The 24,748-nt window shown below is 39.1% G+C and overlaps 1 protein-coding gene across 6 annotated transcripts in view; it reads left to right on the plus strand.

The window, feature by feature from the left end:
* Positions 1-3,127: 3,127 nt before the first annotated feature.
* RBM25 (RNA binding motif protein 25) overlaps positions 3,128-24,748 on the plus strand; it is a 38,904-nt gene continuing 17,283 nt past the window's right edge. Inside the window, exons 1-9 of one of the 6 annotated variants that reach the window (XM_075193350.1) lie at positions 3,128-3,335; positions 8,305-8,390; positions 12,550-12,664; positions 13,102-13,151; positions 14,798-14,983; positions 18,509-18,566; positions 22,764-22,924; positions 23,257-23,445; positions 24,098-24,184. In XM_075193350.1, the coding sequence (XP_075049451.1) occupies positions 8,337-8,390; positions 12,550-12,664; positions 13,102-13,151; positions 14,798-14,983; positions 18,509-18,566; positions 22,764-22,924; positions 23,257-23,445; positions 24,098-24,184 (900 nt within the window). In that variant the 5' untranslated portion in view covers positions 3,128-3,335; positions 8,305-8,336. Of the gene's footprint in view, positions 3,336-8,304; positions 8,391-12,549; positions 12,665-13,101; positions 13,152-14,797; positions 14,984-18,508; positions 18,576-22,763; positions 22,925-23,256; positions 23,446-24,097; positions 24,185-24,748 lie in introns of all 6 variants that reach the window. The other 5 variants (XM_075193348.1, XM_075193351.1, XM_075193352.1 and 2 more) reach the window with 5 other exon arrangements.

The following is a 24,748-nucleotide window of genomic DNA, read 5'->3' on the forward strand; positions in this document are numbered from 1 at the left end:
CCTTGATTCTCCTACTCGCTTAACCTCAGACGCCCTTCCAAGGATAACTCATTGTCTTCAGCTTTTTCAATCGGACTATGACAAGATTAAAATCTTACTTCATTTTTCTTGCATTTTCTCTTTACTTTGGAAAACAACTATTCACTTATATTTTAAAATGAATTTCAGTTTATACCTTCTGTCATAATTTTGTACCCCAATAGATTTGGCGCCCCCGAAAAGTCTTACACCCTAGTCAGCGTATTGGATAATCAGGCCCTGCGTCTAAGTAGAAACCATTCAGTAGACTCAAATAATCTAAAAATGTTGGCCTGTACGTTCTTGTCTAAGGAGTCTGTATATTATTTCCATTTTCTAAAGAACATTTTAACCCCTGTTTCTATATCAGAAATGGTAGCCTTTCTGTCTAAAATGTGTGTCCAGTAAATCAGTCTTTAGCATTCCCAGAAGGGGTAAACCTGGGATGTCCACTGCCTTAGTATCAGTTGTTTTGTAATGGTCACTATTATCATCAATATAGGGCATAGTTGCCAACATTGGCAACTTGTGTCCCAGGAGGTCTGGGAGGCAGGTGGCTGTGTGGGGACGAGGCTCGAAGAATTGCGTTGTTAGCCCCGCCCCAAAGCAGTCATCACTTTTTTTGGCCAATAAAAATAGGGGGCGAACACAACACCACTAAGCCCCGCCCCCTCCGTTTAATTTGTAGAGCCGGACGGGAATCGGGAGAATTGCCTGCTCTCCTGGGAGTCCGGTAGACCAGGAATTTCGTGAGTTTCCCGGATATTCCGGGAAAGTTGGCAAGTATGATATAGGGTACAATTCGGAACACAGTAGTTCTGTTTTTCAGTGTTTGGAATTGGCACACAGGAGAGCTTCATGATTTTTCCCAACTTGTACATCAAAGATTTTGTTAATAAAATGAAAAACATTGTTCCAAAATATTTTTTTCTGCAGTTACAGAGGTTGTATATTATGTTTGTCTGTTGTGTCTTACATTTTGGGCATATCCTGGTTTGCCTCTCCACCATGTGTCTGCGCTATAAACTGAGTCTATTATTTATCATTTTTTTCAATTTGGAGTATACTTTTTTTCAAGAAATATTTACTTAGACAGTCCATAATTTTCAAATAGGAAGAATTTGCATTCAGCATACAAAATAAGAGTTACTGTACTGTGTATTTGGACAATGATGAAAAATAGGGGCATTTCATTTGACAAAACTTTTAAACCTGTGATTATCTCTGTTGACCACTATGGAATGTAAGTGTTGGTAAGTAAGACATAATTACCATCCAGCAGTACATTTGTGGACTCAAATAGATGTGTAACACTTTTGACTGTAAGAAAGAAAACAGGATATTAAAACATAGATGACAGCAATTCAGTTTCTGAAAGTTAGTCCCTGGATTTTTTGTTGCTAGTTTTCAATATTGACTAAATGCAAAGTAAAATTCTGTAATTTTCGTATATCAAAAGTTATTATCGCTATCCTTTATCTATCTTTGGTCTTTAGGCCACAATATTTATTAAAAATGAGCAACTGGGTCTGATTGGAGTTATGACCATCTTTAGTGTCACTTCATGCCCCAATTTTTCCTATGTAAGTTACTACTTTGTCTGCTGTTTTAGAATTACATAGAATTTGACGGCAGATAAGAACCGTTTGGCCTATCTAGTCTGCCCATTGTTTTATTAACCTATGGTAACTTCAAACCCTATTTAATCTTTTATTCTTTGTAAGGATATTGTTGTCTATCCCAAGCATGTTTAAACTGCTCTACTGTATTAAGCTGGGTACACACTACACAGTTTTCATCCAATAATTGGCTAAATCAGCCGACATACGACCACTCGTTCAAAAGTCGGGTCAGTGTGTGCAGTGACACTATGGTCGAAAGTCTGCCCAAATGGACGATTATCGCCTCATTTGGTTGGTCGTATCGTTTAATATTTTCGTTCCAATCTCGTTTCCGTTTAGTGTGTATAAACTTCTGACCGATCCACAACAGTGAGTACGAAATTACAGTCATTGCTCACGACAACATGGCTGTAAAAAGTCGCTAAAGGGACGTCCGCTCTTCGCTTTATTATCCTAAACAAGGCTAGTGTGTATGCACTCCCGCCTGGTCCCTGCGTTCGGCCAATGACCGTCGCCTCTCCTCCCCTCTAATCACCTCATCCCACTCCAGAATTCAAGACTTCTCCCGAGCTGCCCCCCTGCACTGGAATGACCTCCCTCGCTCCATCCGTTTGTCCCCTAACCTGTGCTCCTTCAAACGGGCACTCAAAACTCATCTCTTCCGAATTGCCTACCTGCCTACCAGCCTTCCACCTAACCCTCTCTCCATGCTCACTCTCCTCACTTCACTCCTCCTCAGTAGAGGGGAGCGCTTGCTCCCCTCCTCCGACATCCTCTGTGCCTGTCGTCTGTCTACCCTCCCTATAGGATGTAAGCTCAAATGAGCAGGGACCTCCTCCCTCCTGTCTCGCTACCTTCTCTTCTGCTCCAACCTCTATACATTTGCCTTGCCTGGAGCCTCTGAAGTCTTGGTACTACTCCTTTATTGTTTTGTACTGTTATTCCCTGTACTGTCCATTGTTTGTATTGTGTACGGCGCTGCGGAAACCTTATGGCGCCTTATAAATAAACAATAATAATAATAATAATATGCAGTCTATGGACCGAGCGTTCGGACCATCGATCGCATGTAAAATCGCTCGGCGTAAGTTGGTTGAAATTTCTGTAGTGTGTACCCAGCTTTAGCCTCTACCACCTCTGATGACAGACTATTCCACTACACTTTCTGGGAAGTAATTTTTCCTCAAATTTCCTCAGTGTCAGCGCATGTCCTCTTCTTCTACTATTTCTCTTCTTTTGAAGAATGTTTCTCTCCTGCACCTTATTAAAATTATTGTTTTAATAAACACTTTCTATTGCCTATATTTATTTTTTTATAGAAAATGTCTAAATGAAAAAACGTGTTAATGGTTACCAAGCCCAAAAGCTTTCCCGGCGACACCACAAACTTCCACCCTCACCAACATGTCTCCGCTTCCCTCAATCCTCTACTAAGATGGCGTCGTATTCGCTCCGCCTCACTGACTGAGCACACACCGTCCCCGCCCTCTTGTGCCCCGTTGCATGCTGGGTCTGGCGAGCAGCGCTGCGGCGTGAGTGCGGCCTAGTTGTGGAGATACAGTCTAACGTCTCGTGCGGAGATACCGATCGTGCCCGGACAGGAGAGAACCCCCCGGAACCCTGCGCGGATTCCCGGCTTTCACAGCAGTGAAGAAGCAGTCAGCCCGTGAGGCGGCCACTACCTAGCTGGAGTGGGTGAGTAAGGCGGACGCGGGACCTCCGCACACGGGGTCTTAGGCTTCCCCTCTGTCTGCCTTGGCCGGTGTAACCGCGGGTAGTAATCTCTCCTGGCATGGAGTGATCTATAGGGTTACATATAGGAGGGCAGCAGCTCTCCGTCCTCGTCCCGCCGTCACCTCACGTTGTAGAAGAGGCCTGTACCGAGCACAGCCAGTCACCCTGGCCCGGAGCCCCCTCCGCTAGCCCGGGACAGAGCATGGCGGGAATCCTCCTCCCACGGTGGGCTGGAAGTACAAAGTGCTTCTTCCATTGATCTGAAGTGCTTTGTTGGATGTCTTTGTATGAACATGGAGGCCGCGAGGGGTCATATACTGCGGCCCTATGGCTACATATCTACTACTAGCTGCATCTTATTATTCCTCTCTTGATATCTATTGCTTCTATATTATTTGTCACTATTAGTTTATGCAGTGCCTGTCATATTAAGCAGCGCTGAACGTGGGATATTTTATTATTTTAGCTCCTCAGACTCTGACCCATTGGAGCTAACAATCTAAGATTCCTAAAACACACACTGGTTAATTTTCTTTAACCTGCTAGTATGTCTTTGGCTGGGAGGAAATCTGGGTATGTGGAGGAGACCTATACAAACACAGTGCTTTGTGTTCATGAAATTTTGCACGAGTTGCAATTCTCTAAAGTGTATCAATGTAATGGACTATTTTCCTCAAATTATATTTTATTTATAAAGTGCAAACATGTGTAATGTTGTACATTGAGGGGATAGATGACATACACTGACATGACACAGAAGATAAACGTGGCCATGCTTAAATGAGCAGTGGGGAGCAACTGATGCATTATTAGAGATTACACAGAGTTCATAATTTTGTGGGTCCCATGGATCCATCATTTAAAATATTTTGTGGTCCTACGTCACTATTTCTGGGTTCCTTCATAATTGACCTTGCGACTTTTTGTTTATACAGTCGGTAATACAGGTTTAATACAGCTGCAGGGTAGATTATATTACACACATGGTATATATTGGGATGGCTTACCAGGGTTCAATATTAGGCACTCAGTAAAGTATGTTAGTCATAACAGCTTTGGAGATAACACAGCCAGCAGTTGAGATACAGGTAACCCACACGCAGGTCAGACACCTGTGACACTGCCGATGCTCTCTGCTGCATAGTTGATAGTGTACAGAATATAATAAGTAATGCTGGATTAAAATGAATAGTGGGAAACATCAAGGGCAGAACTGTTTGGGAGGGGGCTTTCACAGCAATTGAAAAATAAAAAAAAAATGTGCATTTCGGTTTATCTTGTCAAAATCAGGTCATGACACTAAATAGTGGACAAGAATTCATTTGCCATTCATTAATTGCACCAATAGTACAACAATCGGCAGAAATGATAGATCATCGCTTATTTGTAATTCATGTGAAGTCTGTATTCTTCCAGATGATAACTTTCTGAGAGGGTCAAGCTGCACCATAGTAATTATTTTGATCCAATGGTTTTAGTTTTAAAATGTCCCACAACTTTTTTCAATTGTTTTTCAACATGGAATGACAAATGCAGCTGCAAATACAGAATAGGAGCTTGTTCAGCTCTTGCATAACATGCTAGGCTGTCTGCATTAGTATACACTGCAGAGAAATAAATTTGTGTTTCCTGTCTTGAAACTAATTCACACTCCTGTCACTAAAAAATGTATTTGATGGAGAAATATTAGACTTTAGAGGTGAAAGGCGACACCTTGCATACATCATTTTGTTAAGCTCAAGGATGTCCATTAGTTGCTGTGACGAGTATATGATTGGAAAGGAGCCACTAGCAAGTTGTTATCCGGGGGGCATTCACTTGGGCACGTTACACTTCATGGTATCCTCAATGGGGTATCCTAACCCACTACTGCACCACCACACAATGGCCCGCCCCTTTCTGCTACTTATACCAGTGCGCGGATTTTACTCCCAGCGTCTTTTCACACTAAATCTGTTTGCTGATAGTAGAGCGTTGTGTGGGACACGGTCATTTTTTTAAAAGTCCCTTAACTGTAAAGTCAAGTAAAATACACGCTATAGCATCAATGTAATTACTGTTAAGTTAGAGGAATAATCATTGTAACTGTTGATAAGGAAACATGTTTGTGGATACAGGTAATGTGCTGCTAGCCCCTGGCTCCAAACATAATGTAAATAAAACTTGTAGCCTTCATTCAACCAGTGCTTTTGTAGGTCAACAATAGTCAGTCACAGATGACAAGTTAATTATAAAATGAAGGATAGGACATGGCTGCCATAATTTCTGATGACATGGTGAAATATATTAATGCTATGAGAATACACATTGGATAGTAAGAGTCCTCTGATACTTGTTTTGAAACACTGCCACAATGTTTTTCATGTTTGTCATTGTAACTCTAATCACCATATGCAATGTGATTTTTTTTTTATGCCCAAACTATTACATAGATACATTTTCAGAATGGCTGCAACTCAAATCTGAGTAAGCTGTAAACTTGGAACTAAATATAGAGAATCAGTTTATGTTGTTTGTGCTGCCACACTCATCCCATTGCAATTGCAATGATTGAGGCATAGTCGTGGAGGGCGACATGACTAGCATGTAGTGGGCAAATATCTAAAACCCCTTGAAGAGGGGAAAAAAATCCCTTTACCCATGCATGTTTATTTTCTTTTGCTTTTACGGGGGGGGGGGGGATTCACTTGGCCACATTACACTTCATCATCGTCTATTTATATAGCACTACTAATTCCGCAGCGCTGCAGAGAACTCATTGACATCAGTACCTGCCCCATTGGAGATTACAATCTAAATCCCCTAATATACACATACCAAGAGAGACTAAGGGGAATTTAATAGCAGCCAATTAACCTACTAGTATGTTTTTGGAGTGTGGGAGGAAACCAGAAGAAACACATGCAAACACGGGGAGAACATACAAACTCCACACAGATAAGGCCATGGTCAGAATCAAACTCGTGACCCCAGTGCTCTGAGGTAGAAGTGCTAACCACTAAGCACCATGCTGCCCACAGATATGTGTAACTCTTCAAAGTAACACAGCCTGCACACTATTACGGAGCAGAAATCCGTGTTTAAATTACCGTATGAACCGTAATAATTTTTGGTTGCGTTACTTTCAAAAGTAACGTGGCCAATTGAATTCTCCCTAAATGTTGTATTCTAGCAGGAAATATTAAGGCTGTTCGGCCCCCTTATTTTTCTTTTTCTATTTTTTTTTACAAATTAAAGTCTTAAGAATTAGTTTGAAAGGAGAATTAATATGTAAAGGTAGGCAACATTTCATTGTCTTAAGGATTCCTGATGCTATATGTTCAGATCTGCGCACAACCAAACTGCACAGATCCAGGTAATCGACTGAGTGGGTTCAGATGTGGGTATGGCAAGCTTCACATTGTACTCATGTAAGAGAGAGCAGCAAAACTGAACCTCTTGTTTTTGTTCTGATTTTTGACAATACTATTTCCTCATTAAAATGCTCTTGCATGCATTCCATTCTGAGAATACAATTTGTCAGCTAGACTCACTGAAGGCCTAGTCTGATAACTCTACATATAGGTGTATTGTCAGACCAGATTGTACAAACTGATTATGTTTGTAGTCAGTGGAAGCTTCTTGACTTCAATTGCTTTCACTTATTTATTAGGGATAAACCCATACCGTTATTTACAATAAATTAATGTAGATAGGCCATTTCAGGGGGTTAAAATAGATTTGATATGTAAGCGTTATCATTGACTGCTAATAAAATACAGTAAAGAATGATTTAAGGCTATTTTTGATATTGCATAACCCTCAATAACTCATTTACTTTTTTAGTAAGCTTTATTAATTCCATTTGACTTTACACTTGTTCTCCTGTAGACCCCCCCCCTTCCCTCGTCTACCCTTCCTACATCCTAATTAAACAATATTACTTTATATTAAGATTCATTTATCTTTTAAAAACTGAAAACGGTTAACTGATTTTTAATATAGTTAATGTAATAATAGATAAAAAAAATGTTTATTTACTTTAAGATTAAAATGTAATGTTATTATAATTCATGTTTGTTCAAAATAAAAAGTAAAAAAAAAATCTTATTTAGCCAGTATTAGAAAGCCAAGTGTTTCTTAGTGGTTATTGCTGTTGAAATAATAAAGGGACTCTACTCCTGTAGTTTTTCTATGTTCCGTTTCTATTTGTCTAATGCAAACAATGAGTGATAAATGCGTTTAAATGGCTTTTGTGACTTTAGTTTCTATGATGGCGCTGCCTTATTTACTTGTAGTGCTTGCCTTTTAGGAGAGAAGGGAACATTCTTTGTGTTCTCTTCCCCATAGTCCATATAAATTTGTCCAGAAGTCTCTGGTTTAATCTTATTGTAGTGCGGTATTCTTCTTGCAATACAGGAGAATTGGTTTGTCACTTAATATCATTGGCGTGTGAATATGCTCTTGACCGGCCTAAAAGAGTGAAAGAATATTATACACATTCCTCTGTGCTGTTCAGTTAAGCAGATAAAAGTTTTGAGGTTACTGTTCCTTAAATACATTATATTTGTTTGGGAAAAACAAATGACAAAATGTTAAGCTTGAAACTGGGAGTGAGATTAATACTTGTTTTTTTTCCCCCTCCCTTTTTCACAGTTTGGGCCTATTATAGTATGCATAGCTTTCATTCTTTGGAAGTCCAATGATTTGCTGAAAATATAACTGGAAAATATGAAATGCACAAATTATAGTTAGTCACAGATGACATTTTGTTTTCTTTGTTCTTTTTTCCCCCCCCCCCCTTGCGCTTTTTCCAATATCAATACATCAGTCAGTACAATTATTTGAACAATTTGCTTTTGAAATCTCTTTTCTGCTTGGAGGGCATCAAAATAACGTAAATCCCTTTTTTCCTGGTGCAATATAAACCACTGATCGATTTTTTTCCCAGTAGAAACAATTTGAATACTCCCCCTTTCTGAAATGTGTGACCAGATTCTTTTTTTGGCGAGTGACCAACCTCACATGGGTCATCAGGTGTGTAAAAAAGTGGGTGTGGTTTTATTTGGAGGTGCGTGTATGTTTGTTTTTGTATGTGTGTGTATATATATATATATATATATATATTTATATATATTTATTTTTTCTCCCCCACAAGGACTCGTGCATCTATGAGACAGCATAATATAGTGCATTAGTGGCCAAATATGGCTGTCATTCGCCTACCCTTCAAATCTTGTCCTCTGCACACATTATATTATTCTTAGGATACCCACCCCATCAACAGACATGTATTGTACAGGTAGCCCATACTATTGCTAATCATGCATTGCACTGTGAATCTCCCTTTACCAGACATAATTTGCTGACAAATATCAGGTTTCCAGAACTATTGTGCAGATTAGTTACCATTCCTAGACATACATAGCAGAAATAACCAACATGGTTGGCTATATATTAGAGAAATATCTATATTGTCAGCTAAAACTTGCACACACCCCCCAATAATAAACTATATACTGTGAAGGTGTTCCCTATTTCTGATTTATTTAGGTACAGTATTGGCCATAAACTGTACCAATTCTATTACGAATTATATTAAATAACAAAATGAAACCAATAATAAAAAATGTTGCATTTATTCAAAACTTTTTACATTTTATTAGTGTTCTCTTGTTTTAAAAGACAATAGGAAATGCAATAATGCATAGTCACAGTTAGCACCTGTATTACAAAATGTGAAATCCAGCACCATAGCATAAATGTGAAAAGGATCATGGATAACATTGAGAAAGGAAGAATAAGAGTTGAAAATGTTTAGACTGCAAATGAACATCAGGGGGCATATTCAGTTGTTGGCGTTACTCAGAAAAGTAACGCGGCTTGCGCAATATTACCATCATTCCGATAATAGTGTGTGTAATTACCGTTATTACGGTATCTTTGACGCAGGATTTGCCAACCATAAATCCCCAAACTTTGGAGAACTACTGTATATTGCTATAGACTAATTCCTTATTGGGATACTTTGGTATATTTGAGTTAGTTATCATTATAAAACAATCAATGAAATGGCAATCAATTGAGAGTTTAAATGGGCCTTTGGCAGTGAAAGTCATTGTGATTTGAATTACATTGCTATCAAAATATATTTGTGAATACCCAAGGTCTGTTGATACTTATGATGGTGTTTATCTGACAAACAAGCCATAGATGGATTAAATAAGTAAGAAAATTTGCAGTACATTGTTATATGGCCAACAGGCCAGAATCTGCACACTTTGTATATTGGTTAAAGTGGCGGAGTATTATCTTTAGACCTCCCCATCATCACAAAGTACCTACCCCACATCAGTACGAGTGCCGGCTTGAAAGGATAAGTTCCCTTCTATAAAAGTTTTGAATATATTTTCACCGATGTACAATACTGTACAAAAGTTTAAGGCATGTGTGAAAAAAATGCTGCAAAGTAAAAATGCTTTAAAAAATAGGAGTGTTAATAGTTTTTTTATTTATCAATTCACAAAATGCAAAGTGAATAATCAGAAGAGCAATCTATAACTCAATTTTTTTTAATTGAATTTTAAAAGTTTCAGGCGGGGAGGGTACAGAAATAAGAAAGGGGTAGGAAGGGGGGTACAAGATGTGGAGCAGACATAACATCTTATATCTAACCTATAAACCTTAAAAACAATACACACTTTGCAGAGCTAGTTAGACAAGGAATTAGGGGTTATTGAGGAAGGGTTGTCCTGGTTAAGCGCCATTGATGGGTTTGATGATTGTGGGTCCATGGGGCAAGATGAATCAGTAAGGTGGATAAGTTTGGAACCCTCGCCGTCTGTTTTAAATATATGCCATGGCATCCATTTAACAATAGGAGAGGACAATGACATAGAATGCGGGGCATCAAGTGTCTCCATGCGAAAGCTAAAGTGGATTTTTGCAATCACCTTGTGAAGTATAGGGGGGGATGGCTGCCTCCAAAGCTGCGCTATCGCTGCCCTTGTAGCTATCAAAATGTGCTCCTTAACATATCTTTAATGTTTAGGTAATTGTTCAGGGTAAAGATGTAGGAGGGCCATAAGAGGGTTAGGATTAACGATATGGAGGTCACCGATTGAGCTAGTTCAAATATTTCTTGACAGTGGTTGAATAGCAGGACATGACCAGAACAGAAGAAGTAAATCGCCTACAGCTCCACACCCGCGCCAGCAATATTTAGAATGGCTAGGCCAAATCTTTTGAAGACAAGCTGGGGTGAGATAGGTGCGATCAGCTTTAGCAGCATTTCTATGTGATTAGTGCACTTTGATACCACAGATATGTTGGAGTAAATGATTTCCCACTGAGACAGGGATAGGGGGAAATGTTAAGATCATCAGATGTCCCCAAACCTAGTTTGGGGACATCCGTTGGCCCCAGGAGATTTTGGTACCAAAATGTGATTCATTCATTCTTTGCAGCAGGGTGTGCCAATTTAAATCAACTTGATTTAAATCGCATGATTTTTTTAAAAAAAATCATTGATTTAAATCACCATTAAAAAAAATCCAGGGTTTTAACAAGCTTTTAATGACCTTTCATTAGCTGCTCTACTAATAAAAGTTTTGTATCTATGACTATTGCTTGCTGTCCTAATTTAATTATGACTCGTGATACAAAGAGGTACAGGCAATAGACAAGATACAGATAATTCCAGAGAGAAAGGACAGTTGAAAGAAGTAACTTATCACTGTAAAAGCAACCCCGTTTAATGACCTCTTGTTTGATTACAATGTTGTGTCAACAGTGGCACCAATAGATTGGAGGAAAATGCACATTGGTTCATAAATCGTAGCTGGTAACGAAATTATCATGGTAGCAGTAGAGCAATTGCTAAAGCTGGGTACACACTACACTGTTTTCGTCCAATAATCGGCTCAAACAGCCGACATACGACCGCTCGTTCAAAAGTCGGGTCAGTGTGTGCAGTGACACGATGGTCGAAAGTCTGCCCAAATGGACGATTATAGCCTCATTTGGTTGGTCGCACCGTTTAATATTTTCGTTCCAATCTCGTTTCCGCTGTGTAGTGTGTTTAAACGTCCGACCGATCCACAACAGTGAGTATGAAATTAGTCATTGCTCACGACAACATGGCTGTAAAAAGTCGCTAAAGGGACGTCCGCTCTTCCCTTTATCGTCCAAAACAAGGATAGTGTGTATGCAGTCCATGGACCGAGCGATCGGACCATCGATCACATGTAAAATCGCTCGGCATAAAACGTTGGTCGAAATTTCTGTAGTGTGTACCCAGCTTAACAGCTGTAGCATCATCCGCTGCACTAGAAAGAATATTTTTCACATTTGGGTCGGTGCAGTCAAAACTCAGATATGAGTACTGACAAAGCTGCAAAACTTCTTTCTTTTTAAGGAGTTCAATAAACCTAATGTGTAGGCTCATTCAAATCAGGCAAAGCAATTGCCAACCATTGTAACTTTTTAACTTCATTGTCGTTTCTTTTGCAGTTTGTTGTGATTTGTATGTAGTATGCTATGCCATGATTGGTGACACTGTCAAGTCATTTAAATTGAATATATCAAATATACAGTATTTTAAAAGAACTTTGTATTGTTATTACTTGGTTTATTTGTTTACTTGATCATTTTTTTTTTTTAAAAATAGATTGTTTTGTGTTTGTTTTTTCACATTCTGCTTTGCAGCATTTTTGCCACACCTGCCTAAAACTTTTGCTCTGTATTGTATGTGTAATGTTTGGCTCAGTCTTGTATTGACATTTGCAAGCTATTTTCTGAGCCATTTTCTGCAAAGGGTGGATGTGAAAGGCTGAGTGGGATTTACAGGGTGTATGCTGTGTGTAGGATAATATCTCGCACTTCAATCCTGAGCACATAAGTTTTACATACATTGTGAATGTTATTAGAAGCTGTTATGTTTAAGGCAGCGTAATTTAGGTCTACTGGTTCTTTAACTCAATAATTTGATGAGAAATAACAATGAATTTAAGCGGTTCTGCATTAAGGAATGGACCTTAGTATGTAATCTCACACGTTTATAAGAACATCGTGAAAGTGCTCCTTTTCTATAATGCAGCCAATGAATGCAGATTAGTAGTACTACTATTAATAGTAATAGCTGTTATTTTGTCACTCAATCCATACTTACAATTCTTTATTCTGCATTGTTCACCAGGTTGCTACTGTAAATATGTCCTACCCACCACATCTAAACCGACCCCCCATGGGGATTCCAACTCTCCCTCCTGGCATTCCTCCTCCACAGTTTCCAGGCTTCCCACCGCCTCCTGGTAAGTGGATTTTATCTCGTGAAGTTTGCTTTCCATAGATGTTATTGCATATAAGAATTAGAAAGAAATATATCCAAGCCATCCACTTGTCAGAATATTATACAGTTATATATTTTGCTTAACATTATCCTGCAGTATTATTCGTCGTATGATCTTAGAAGCAATAAACGTAAGCTTATGTAAATGGATGGTACATGGTAACTAAGCACCTATCTAACATATTGCCAATTTTCAAAATTGGCAATATATTTCAATATAGAGCACTTTTTACAGACTCAAAAACATAAAATGCAACGCATAATATCAAATAACGAATAGTGATAATATGATTAGTTGAGGTTTTGAAGTTTTTAAGACATTTGAAAGAATTGTTCTTTTATTGTATTTAACGCATCACTAATGTTAAAGGTACAATTGAATGCATTTACTTTTTCTAGGGACTCCAATGATTCCTGTACCAATGAGTTTAATGGCTCCCGGACCAACTGTAAGTATCTTTCTCACACCAGTCTATTTTGGATACTGCCTTAAAATTCTGATTAGTTTCTTGATTCAACCATATTTACAATACATTATCTTGCAGCTTCCTGTAAATCTCTCTTCTTAATTTTGTTTCCGTCTTAGCACCGACTGTTCAACTCCTTTTTCATAACAAACGTAATCAATAGACTTATTTGTAATTGATTTGTCCCTTGACAGTAGGTTTGTATGTAATTTTTAAGTGACCTGCCATACCTATCCATTTTATCCTTTATACCTATCCCTTTTATCCTTCTCTCGTGGCTGAAGTACTGTTTTTGTGTGTGTGTGTGTGTATATATATATATATATATATATATATATATATATATATATATACATATATATATATATATATATATATATATATATATATATATATATATATATATATATATATATATATTATTTTATTTTTTTCTTCTTATTTTGCAATATAACAGCCCTACAGATATATTTGGCACTACTCTGCTCTCTCCATAGTAGCAAATCCTACGTACCAACTTTAAAGCTTTGATTAGAGCTGCTTTGTCAAATCTATCTTGCCTGATAAAGCCATGCAGCACGAAGGTGATGAGTAGAGGTCCAAGCTGCATGCATGTGCCAAGAAACTGCTCTATATCTGCATAACCCCCATCATGGAACTAGGATAGGACGGCATGTTACCCAAAGAGGCTTGGGGGCTGCCAACGCGCCCAGAGTCTGCTTGATTAAGCACATTTATTAGTGCATATATGTTATGATTTTAAAGCCTTGCATTTCACCTATTATGGCATTATTTGGTATTACAACAGATTCAACTGTGTGGCATTGATCCATATTTCTATTTGGGAGAAGCTGGAATTAAGATCCTACTACTTAATTTAAGGGAACCTTTTACTGGACTGTTTTGTAAAATAAACTTTTCTGTTTTGGGCAGCACTGACTTTAGAATACCGTTGCATCTTAGAGCCACATACAGTCAGGTCCATAAATATTGGGACATCTACAGAATTCTCATATTTTGGGCTCTATACACCACCACAATGGATTTGAAATGAAACAAACAAGATGTGCTTTAACTGCAGACTTTCAGCTTTGAGGGTATTTACATCCAAATCAGGTGATTACAACGGTTTCTATATGTGCCTCCCACTTTTTAAGGGACTAACAGTAATGGGACAATCGACTCAAAAGCTATTTCATGGACGTGTGGGCTATTCCCTCGTTTTTTCATCATCAATTAAGCAGGTAAAAGGTCTGGAGTTGATTCTAGGTGTGACATTTGCATTTGGTGTATAGAGCCCAAAATATGAGAATTGTCGATGTCCCAATATTTATGGACCTGACTGTATAGTGGGAACAAGTTTGAATCTACGTGTGCCGCTCTACAGCAGCATTATAGTGCTGCCTTAAACTGGTTGACAGACCAGAACTATTGCAGATAATAACACTGTTCTCTTTTCCCAGCAGCAAATAACTAGTTTAATAATCGTGTGTAAATAAATGGTACCTTTTTCTATATTGTTTATGGCCAATGAAAAACCTGGTGTTGGGTAATATTAGCTTGTAAGTAATTAACTCTTGCAGTGCTATTCTTTCCCCCAATTCAAAATATCTTTTAATTTATCTTAGTTTGTCTTCCCTAAACAGGTTTTATTACCAACAGTACCTATGGTTGGAAAACATCTGGGACCTCGAAAAGACTTAATGGGTCTTAAAAATAAAGAAAATGATGAGAACAGTGGTCCAACTACTACTGTTTTTGTTGGAAATATTGCTGAAAAAGCCTCAGACATGCTCATCAGGCAGCTGTTAGCGGTAGGAATATTTTATTACTTTCAAAATGTTACATTTAAAAAATGTACAGATATTTGTTGACCATTTGCTTCAGAAAGCATCTTTATTATAGTGTAAAGCTGCAAACTGCTAATGGTAATTAAATTATGTTGGTTTCTATGGTAGCATAAACTATTTTCATTGTGTTACTCACACAACTAACTGTCTTAATGATTTTGTGGCATTTTTGTGTTTTTAGCTTTGAGATGAAAACACTTTTGTGGTGGGAAAGCTACTGAATTAAGGTGTTTAATTGTATAGGAAAATATTGCATGCTTTCAACGCAATTAGACCCCTTCTGGCAGAGGAAATGAAGCAAAGATGGCATGTCCTATTTATACACTGTAGGACATACACTATATGAAATGTAAAAATCAAACTTGCGGGAATAATACAAAAGAAATAGTTGCATCTCGCTCTAGGGTCAAGACTTCCTCATTCCTACAACCTCATAAAATAATTAGAAGGTTGGTTTAGAGGGGGTGCTCTTACCAAAAAAGGTTATAACTAAATAACACAAGTGCTGACAAGAGGTCACCTAAAAAGGATTGGGTAATAAGGCTCTCCAGTCTTATAGAAAGTATAAAAACAAACTTTATTAGGAATTATTTTAAAAGAACCAGGCATCAGTAGAGTCGGCGAATTATAAGTTAAAATATAGAGGAGTGAAAAAAAGTGTCAAGAATAAAAATAGAGAACCCTTCCTGGGCGGCCTGTTAGTCAGTTGTTTATAACAACTAATATTATTATTGTGTGAGAGTAATATCCATTAATATGGACACTGTATCATTTTATTTCTTTATTTTACATATCCAATGATACATTTTGTCAGCTCTCATTTATTATACTGCATACACTTCAAAGATCAAATGAGGTTCATATCTCTGTAGTAATATATGATTTAGAATCATAATAGCATGAGACCTTTGGAATTTCATGTAGTCTTATAGTGGGAAAGAGAGTATCCTTTTGGTCATAGGACCTATATATATGTGATACTCATTAGCTACCTTTGTTAGCTTGGCAATATTAAAGTGCATTCAAATTCTATATAGCAATGATAGGATGTATAATCAAAAACCCATTGATACCACTAATGGGTCTTTCTAGAGAATGCATCTATTAATATCATGGACTCATGAACGCTGCATTGAGTAATCTCATATATGATATATATTGGCAGCAGAGCTCCCTTCTAAGTGCCGCACTTCTAATTATGTGCTAATACTGCACGTAGGTATTCCCATTAAGACTATTCTTAAATCCCTATTGGGGTCTTGATTCTAGGCATCTAATGCAAAATTGCTAATAGCATAGGAAAACTGTAGTGAAGCGTAGTGCAGTCGCGGCTAATCACCGCTAACCGGCTGCTCACTTCCGGGTTTGTGACGTCATGCGTCACACGTGACCCGACGTACGTTTCGCCGTATCGGCTTAGTCATGGGGAATATTACAAATGCAGACAACTGTGATTGGATCAAAGAATTTAAGGAAGCACACGTGAATATAAGGTGTCAGATTGCTTTCTGTTACTGATGGGAGAGGGTGGTGTACTTGCAGATATTTACCGTATACACAAGTTTAGTATATAACATATATAACTTTGAAAGCATGTAATTAGCAATCACTGTTAACATAGTTTTGTAAAAAGCATCCAAACAAAATTGACGCCCAAATCAATTTTTCATTAGTACATTAAATAACCTGGCAATATGGGTTGTTGGAGAAACAAACCGGGCCAGATAAATTTTTCCACTTATCCATTATTTCAATTAAGAAAGAAGAAAGACCTTTTTGGTTCACATGCTCTTTGCAAGCAGTTATAATGCTTCAGTGGGTGAGTTGATGGGTAATTTTTCTTCAGTACATAGCTTCTTGTGAATGCTAACTTTTTTTTTTTTTTTTCTTTTTTTTTTTCTTTTTTTTTTTTTATGACTTTATATAAAATTAATTTTTTTCATCTATTAATTTCTGATGTACATTAGACCAGTGTCTCCCCTATTATTTGAGCACAGTGTTTTCCCAAGGACCTATTTCCCTGGCTGTTTTTACTTGCCACCGGGCTCTGTCTGAAGGAGTCCCATTATATTATAGCACAAACCATTTTTTATCTTATTCTAATAAGCACTGTGTGAGCACTGCAGCCAGCAGTGTGTGTTAGACCACTGGCCAGACCAGGTAGTCAGCCCAGACAGGTTCTGCTGCCAGACATGAAAAAAATTAATTATAAAAAAAAAAGTGTAGCCAGCAAGTGAGCAATAATCTCCAGAGTCTTTATAAATAATGAGTGAGGGCAATAACCTCCTCCAGCTACTTTTTTTTAATGCCACCTACCTAGCAACATTTTCTGGGGTGAATACTGGAGCAGTAATGCACTGCCTGCCTTGCAAGTTGAAAAAAACTGCAAAACTTTTGTCTATAAATAAAATGGCAGTTGAGACGTAATTTTTGGTGCCCTTGAAGACTCAATGTAACTTAAAGTTGCGCTACCATCTGTGCAAAAGATATTTCTAATGTGCCCAACCTTCTTACCATAATACAGAACTGGTGAATTAATTTAGTTTTGCCTCTTTCTGTGCTAAGGACGAGTGTGACTCGTTCTCCACATTTACAACTAAAGTCGCTCTTATCCTTATCAATCATGGGAATGTGAATTCCTCGTTGGGGGTGGGAAAAGAGTCCAGTTATAATTTAATTGCCTTTGTGCACAATTTAGTCTGAGCATTTGAAGCTCAACCCTACATTACAGAAGCAAATCTAAAGAACCAGGTGCTAGCAGGGCACTAACACTGCTCAATATCCCTCGCTTAGCACCCAGAGACTCAGGAGTACCCTCGTTTTAAAGTAGGAAGTCCTCTCTTTTAAACAATGGTGCCCCTTAGAAGTTCTTGTCTGGTAATTAAGTATGATTGCCAGACAGTAACACCCTGACACTACATAGAGCATTAAGGAGTCTAAGGATGGAAGAGGGGGTTAAAATAGAGTTGTAGAAAGGGGGTTTTGTAAGTTTGACCATAAATTACAAGCCGTCCTTCCATTAGTTTTCGTCTGGGCTGTAAGAGGAAAGGAGGCCCCGGACAAATGGCTGCATGTAGCAACTCGCAGAGCTCTGGGTAGGGGCATGTTGGTAAAAATTTCCATAGGTGGTAGTGCAACTTTAATTGCTTTCACTTACTGATAAATAATAATTTAGACAAATAAGTTATGTTATCGCGACATTCACCTGCAATGCCATGCACTGCATTCTCCACTCCTCAAAATAGTGATCTATAGACTGCTAGGAGGAATACTTTACCTATACTGTTTAGACGCTGGTCAAATCCTGAATACAGCTGCTTGTGTTTTTGGTCCATTCAATGAGAATAGATAGTGTTCCTCATACGCTGATGAATTTGTTAATGACTGTACAAGCCCATAGTTTATACAATGCATCTATCCCTTAAAAAGCATTTGGTGGCACACATACTATGTTTTTTTTTGTTTTTTCCCCCTCCTCTTGTTTTATAGAAATGTGGTTTGGTCTTAAGCTGGAAACGAGTGCAAGGGGCATCTGGGAAGCTTCAAGGTAAGTGTGGTATGTACGCCCTTTCATTTATTTCTTCTATTTAAATTCAGTAGTAGTATTTGTTAAATGCTAGTTTATCTTAAATCCTAGAACCAATGCATGTAAAGCTGTATACAATACAAGAATGTGTCCATTGCCATGATAAATTGAACCTATATAAATAGGTTTGGAATGTGTGCTACTCCTCTTCTTGATTACTGAATCTTGATGCTACCTTTGCATTTAGTGGTTGTGGCGATATCTGGTCAGTAACCGTCACGACCAAGCACACCTAGGTGTGCGTGATGTGTGGGTATGAAAGGGATGATCAACACAACCACCTTGTTTATATAAAAATTACTAAAATCGCCCAAAATTAAATATCGTGCTCATTGTTAAACACCCAATTCTTCCAGTAATGATTCAGGCTGAACTAAATCTTTATACAGAAATAGACAGGTTCTGGGCGCTTGTAAAGAGGTATGAAATCAGTTTAATATAGATAGAACTGTGTGAACAATGTGTTCCGGCCGGAACAGAACAGCATAAACTGTTATTGTGAATACAATACAATTACATACATGTGATGCAGTACCAACAATTAAAACAAGTATTGAATCAGACTCCAAATGATTGCACATAAGTCTATTTCTATATCAATCTATCTTTTGGGAGTCTTAGGGGTCTCCCATTCAATCTCAGGTTCCTTTTTGGCTGCTTAACATGTGTGGAGGAAGCGCAACCTATTCCCCCTTTTTTCTGAACTAAATCTTTAGTTACTGTTTGATCCCAAACTAATTGCAGCTTTATTTTTATCGGTTACTGTAAACTAAACAATCCCTTGACTTAAATGTAGCATTATAAAATAAAATCTGGCTTATTAACTCTTTAAGAACACACGGGACATTCGTAAATAGTTTGAATTGCAATGCTAATTGAATATAAAGGTGATAAATTGAGATACAGAAAATACAAAACCATTTTTATTAAAATAAAAGTAATAAAAACAAATGTTTACAGCATGCTCACATCTGCCTGGGAAAGGCTAGAACAGTGGTGGGCAAACTCAGTCCTCAAGGGCTACCAACAGTTCATGTTTTTAGGATTTCTGTCTGTAGAAACAGCTGGGATAATTACTGACCCAGCCAAATAGATTAACTCAGCTGTGCATGATTAAAGAAATCCTAAAAACATGAACTGTTGGTAGCCCTTGAGGACTGAGCTTGCCCACCACTGGGCTAGAAGTTATTAACAATCCATAAGTAGAAATACTGAGCCACAAGCAATGACCATTCTAAAATTACCACATTTGGCTAAATGGGTGGCTTGCTCCTCTGTATCTTTTATGGTACTGCAGTAAAGCTTAGGTTTGTTGTCCTGTTTTCTTATGACAATACGCCCTGTGATCTGGTGATCCTCTGTTTGGGGAACTGGGCCAGGTCTATGACGTAGCCTCGGGACACGATTCCTCGAATCCAAAGATTTGTGGTAGATGCCCACCATTGATCTCTGAATCGAAGAAGACGCCCCCACCTGTGTTTCCCCCGGAGGGGCTCTGTCGAGCAGTGGTCTTGTTCGCTGGTCGCGAGGATCTTCGCCTAGCGGTGCCTCTGTCCCCTCTGCCTCTGATGAACGCTCCCCTGGGAGCAGTGTTCTAGCCTCTTGGCAAGTCCCCCCTGCCTCGCCCAAAATTCCGATAGGACCAAAATCTACCCTGCTGGGGTCTAATATTTACGGTGGAAAGGGAGGTGCTTTTTCCTCCCGTGGCCTCCTGTATAACCTTTTCTAGCTCTGAGCCGAAGAGTCACCCCATCAAAAGGTAAGTTTTCTAAGGCTCTCATGGAATAGGCATCTACTGTCCACGACTGTAACCATAGGCTACGCCGGGCCGCAATAATTAGTGCCGAGGACTTAGCGTTAACAGGCACAGCGTCCATGGCTGCGTTCGCTACGTATTCAGACGTCTCTAGTACATGCTCTGCTAATGTTAGGAGCTCCGTACGAGGTGTGTTTTCCTGTAGTCCCCTCACCAACCTTTCAGTCCATAGATGGATGGCCTTGTTCGCCAAAGCTATGGCCATATTAGGTATAAACAGACTGCCAACTGCAGTATAGTCTGAGCGGAGAGCTAGGTAAAGTCTCCCATTTAATAGAGTCCTCTGGTGGCAGGGGGTAAAGAGACTTGAACCTGCCTGGCATCATGAATTGTTTACCAAGCTTCAGCTATTATTTCTAACATTTCTGGGGACTGTAGAAAGTTGCTAGTTGTGCCTTGGTCTTAAATAAGGAAACTCCTGAAGGGGCCGTGGGTTCAGGCTCAGCAAACCCTAAAGTATGCCTGATGCCTAGAATTAGGCTATCAATACTATGTGCTGAGGCAGCATCAGCGTCGTGACGAGCTTCCTCCTCTGTATCTAAATCTAACTCCCCTTTCTCTGCTGAGGAGTGATCTGAGTCCTGATCCCAGTCTAATACCATATCAGGGATAATCCTTTTGCCCCTGTGAGTAATAGATAACAATCTATCCTCCTTGTGAGCAGCCTCAGCCTGTGAAACTGTGGCCTCGTCAGCCTGACTGTATGTTAGGGTGTATGGAGAAGCTTGTTCACGCACCTCTTCCCGTAGCAGCACACTAGTTATTCTTTCCATGGCTGTTGACAGGGATCGTACCCAAAGTGGTTCCTCCACTGCTGTAGACACTTCCTGGGTTGGGTTGTGCCACACTTGGGCGCCAGCGCTACAGGCTGCGCACAGAGCGTCCTGGTCTGTCTGTCCAACAGCTATTTTGGTATTGCACTTGGTAGAGGTATAATATAACACAGTAGATACAGAGTGTCCCTTGCTTATTGTTGTCCCCTGCTCAGCCATCCTTTTTAAGCAAGCAGATAATAGAACCAGTTCTTAGGGGCATATTCAATTGTCCGCGGTTCCGGCGCGGAAAATTATTACCAGTATTACGGTAATAGTAAGCTCCCTGAGCCGCGAGCTGAAATCCAGTGAGAAAATACCGTAATACCGGTATTTACGTGCACTATTACCGTAATGGCGGTAATAGTGCACGCACCGCGAGAATTTTGGCTAGATCACCAACAATTGAATATGCCCCATAAAATCTTATAGAAATTTGCTGGCTGTTCAGATAGGAATCTACCGAATCTCTATACTAGGTAGTGCTATAATAGAAAGCACACTTCCCCAACAATAGGTAATACAGTCCTGTATGTGAAAGGTAGTAATTTAAAAGTCACAACCACAGTAAACGCAACAATCCCCCTGCAATTGCTTAATTGGGTCAAAGCCTGTAACGATACCAGACAGTATATGCACTGCAGCTGTGGAGAGGCAGAGTTGGGCAATGTGTTGTACGATGTTCTCCTGGTATCTCCACGTGAGAAATGTCCTCTGATTGCGGTAGGAAATGAATGGGAGGAAGGAAGTCCGTTCTTGAACTCCTCCCACCCCCGTTTTTGGCTGTTCCCGACTTCCTGTGCCTCTAGCAAGATGGCCTCCGGGTGTCTGCTCAGCGCACACTATATTTACTGTGCCCAGGTGCGTGCGCCGTATAATACAGCTGCCTTGCCTCCTAGAGAGTGCAAGTGCTGTTATAGCCCCCCTTGCTGCTCGTTGTCTAGGGGACGAGCGCGGAACTGAGAGGGGCTTACCGGCATGAGTCACTGACGGGGAGGAGAGGCTGTTGCAGCTTCACTCCCCTGTCCGACAATAGAGCTACGGTCGCGGGCACTGCTGCTGTTCCCGACTTATGTGGGCTTGTTTCTCTTATAATATGACCAGTGGTCACTGTGCCCCTGTAAGTGAGCAAAGCTTCTGCTTACCTGATGCGGGACCCGGAGAGAGCAGAGCAAAGAGTCCTATTGACTCGCTCACCTGGGTCTTCGGTTCGTGCCCCGCGCTACACCTATAGGGAGAAAAAAAATAAAACCGTGAATATTCTAAATCTAACTCTGTATAGGCAGGAGCCTGTACCGAAGTGACCTTTGCTCTTAGTCACTTTAAAGAAACTGAGGTAACTACAGGAGAGGAGGGGCATAGTAGGGGAGGAGAGTAAAGATCAAAGATGTTGATAAAGTGACAAGACTCCAGGACCCACTACTATAGCCCAATGTCTCGCAGTGTCCCCCAATGGCAGGAAGAGAAATATATAAGAATACCTGCTATTGTTAGAATTGTGAGTTATTGCTTCATTTTCTTTTTATCCAGCTTTCGGGTTTTGTGAATATAAAGAACCGGAATCTACTTTGCGAGCACTACGGTTACTCCATGATCTAGAGATTGGGGAGAAGAAGCTGCTAGTTAAAGTTGATGCGAAAACTAAAGCCCAGCTGGATGAGTGGAAGGCAAACAGAAGGACCTCCAATGGGGTGGGTGCCAAATTAGGTTTTTATATATTCATTCTATCCCTGTACTATTTGGCCCCTGTTTGTTTTACTACTTAATTTGACAATAATGCAGCGTCTTCACACTTTTGTTTTGAGATCTGTGAAATTGTATTGTTAAAGGAGGAGAGTAGTGGTAAAATCTGAAGGTCTCGGTCACAGCAGCCGAAATATGTATAATTGAATGGATATTTACCTATCCAAATCATTTTTATTTTTTTTTATTTTAAAACAGTGTGACTGATTTTAAATGAGAGGCTGTAGTAAAATAGCATAAAATAAGCCTGTTTTTTAGAAGATTTTTCTGTACACTTTAGACTACCCGACCTGAATCAACAGCTGATGATGAAGATGATCTTGATGAGGAGACAAAGAGAAGGGATACAATCATTAGAAGTGCTATTGATGTCCTAATAAAAGAGTATTCTGGTGAGCTGAATGCTCCGGCTCTGGATTCTGATGCTCACCATAAAAAGAAAAGAAAAGATAAGAAGGAAGAACTGTCTGTAAGTAGAGCTCCTTAACTTTATGCGTGAAGTCATGGCTTCTAAGTGTGGTTTGATTGACAGCCATCTCTGCTTACATGCCTTAAAGAACACCAAAAAAAGCTATTATGAGAAATTGGACATTTTTTTGAATTCAGCCTTATTGTTGCATGTGCTGTTTTCATTTAATTGATTAATACTTTAGTCCTGCACCTGGAAAGTATGAATGCTACAGTAATCTTTTCTGGTTGATCTGTAGCCTTCAGATTGTAAGACAGCTTGATCATTAAGCGTTTTGGGCGAATTAGTCCATTCCATAACAATGTCAATGTACACTGTCCACTTAAAGGATGGATGAATGGGCAGAATTGGCCATTGCTCAGCATCATAGCATATTTAGCCTTGATGCACAGAAAGTTGTTGCGGACTAGAATGCTTTAACCAATAGCAGCCAATCAGATTAATTTTTCAAATGCATGTTAGAATATAAATACAAACCTGTGGTTGCTATGGTTTCCAACACTTGTCTTTTGCACGGTTGTATATGGCATTTTTCAGAAATGTCTTCCATAGAGATATTTTTTGTTTTTGTTTCACCTTGAGTTCATTTTATTTTTTTATCCTAGTGAGCACTGTTGATGAAACTAAATACATATTCATAATTATTTTACAGCAGGAGGATATAAATGCAATAGAAATGGAGGAAGATAAGAGAGACCTGATATCACGCGAGATCAGTAAATTCAGAGATACGCACAAGGTAATCTTTGTTTTTGTTTCCTTTCTTCCTCGAAAGAAATTGTGCTTTTTGCAGATCCAAGATGCACATATTTGTAGCACAAGCATCATCCCCATATGTCAGAGAAGATGAATGCAGACATTGAGACACAGGGGTATATGTTTCATTATCAGTGTTGAGTATGAACCAATGTAATAAATTTTAGTTGTCAATTAAATGATCAACTTATTGTGCTCTGCCATGAGAAAGACCTAAACAATCCTACTTAGTTATCTTCAAATTATACAGCATTTAAGATTGTGTCAAATAAGCTCACCACCATACATAGTCATACACTTAACACCATCACACCTCACTGTTTTGAAGAGCTAATTGAGTAAAAGGCTTTCTACATGCTTTTAGTGAAATAAAATAGATGAGTGGTTTCCACATGTGCCACAGTTAAGATGCATGGAAGAATTGTAAATTCCCTTTAAAGCTAATCTATTCATTGACCCCCACCATTATGATAGAGATCATATGGTGACTAATGCAAGATGAAACTCACAGCTTGGAAAGTAACATGGAATAAGAATGTAAGTATGA

This window comes from Mixophyes fleayi, chromosome 12, assembly GCF_038048845.1.
Source record: "Mixophyes fleayi isolate aMixFle1 chromosome 12, aMixFle1.hap1, whole genome shotgun sequence".
Classification (NCBI taxonomy): Eukaryota; Metazoa; Chordata; class Amphibia; order Anura; family Limnodynastidae; genus Mixophyes; species Mixophyes fleayi.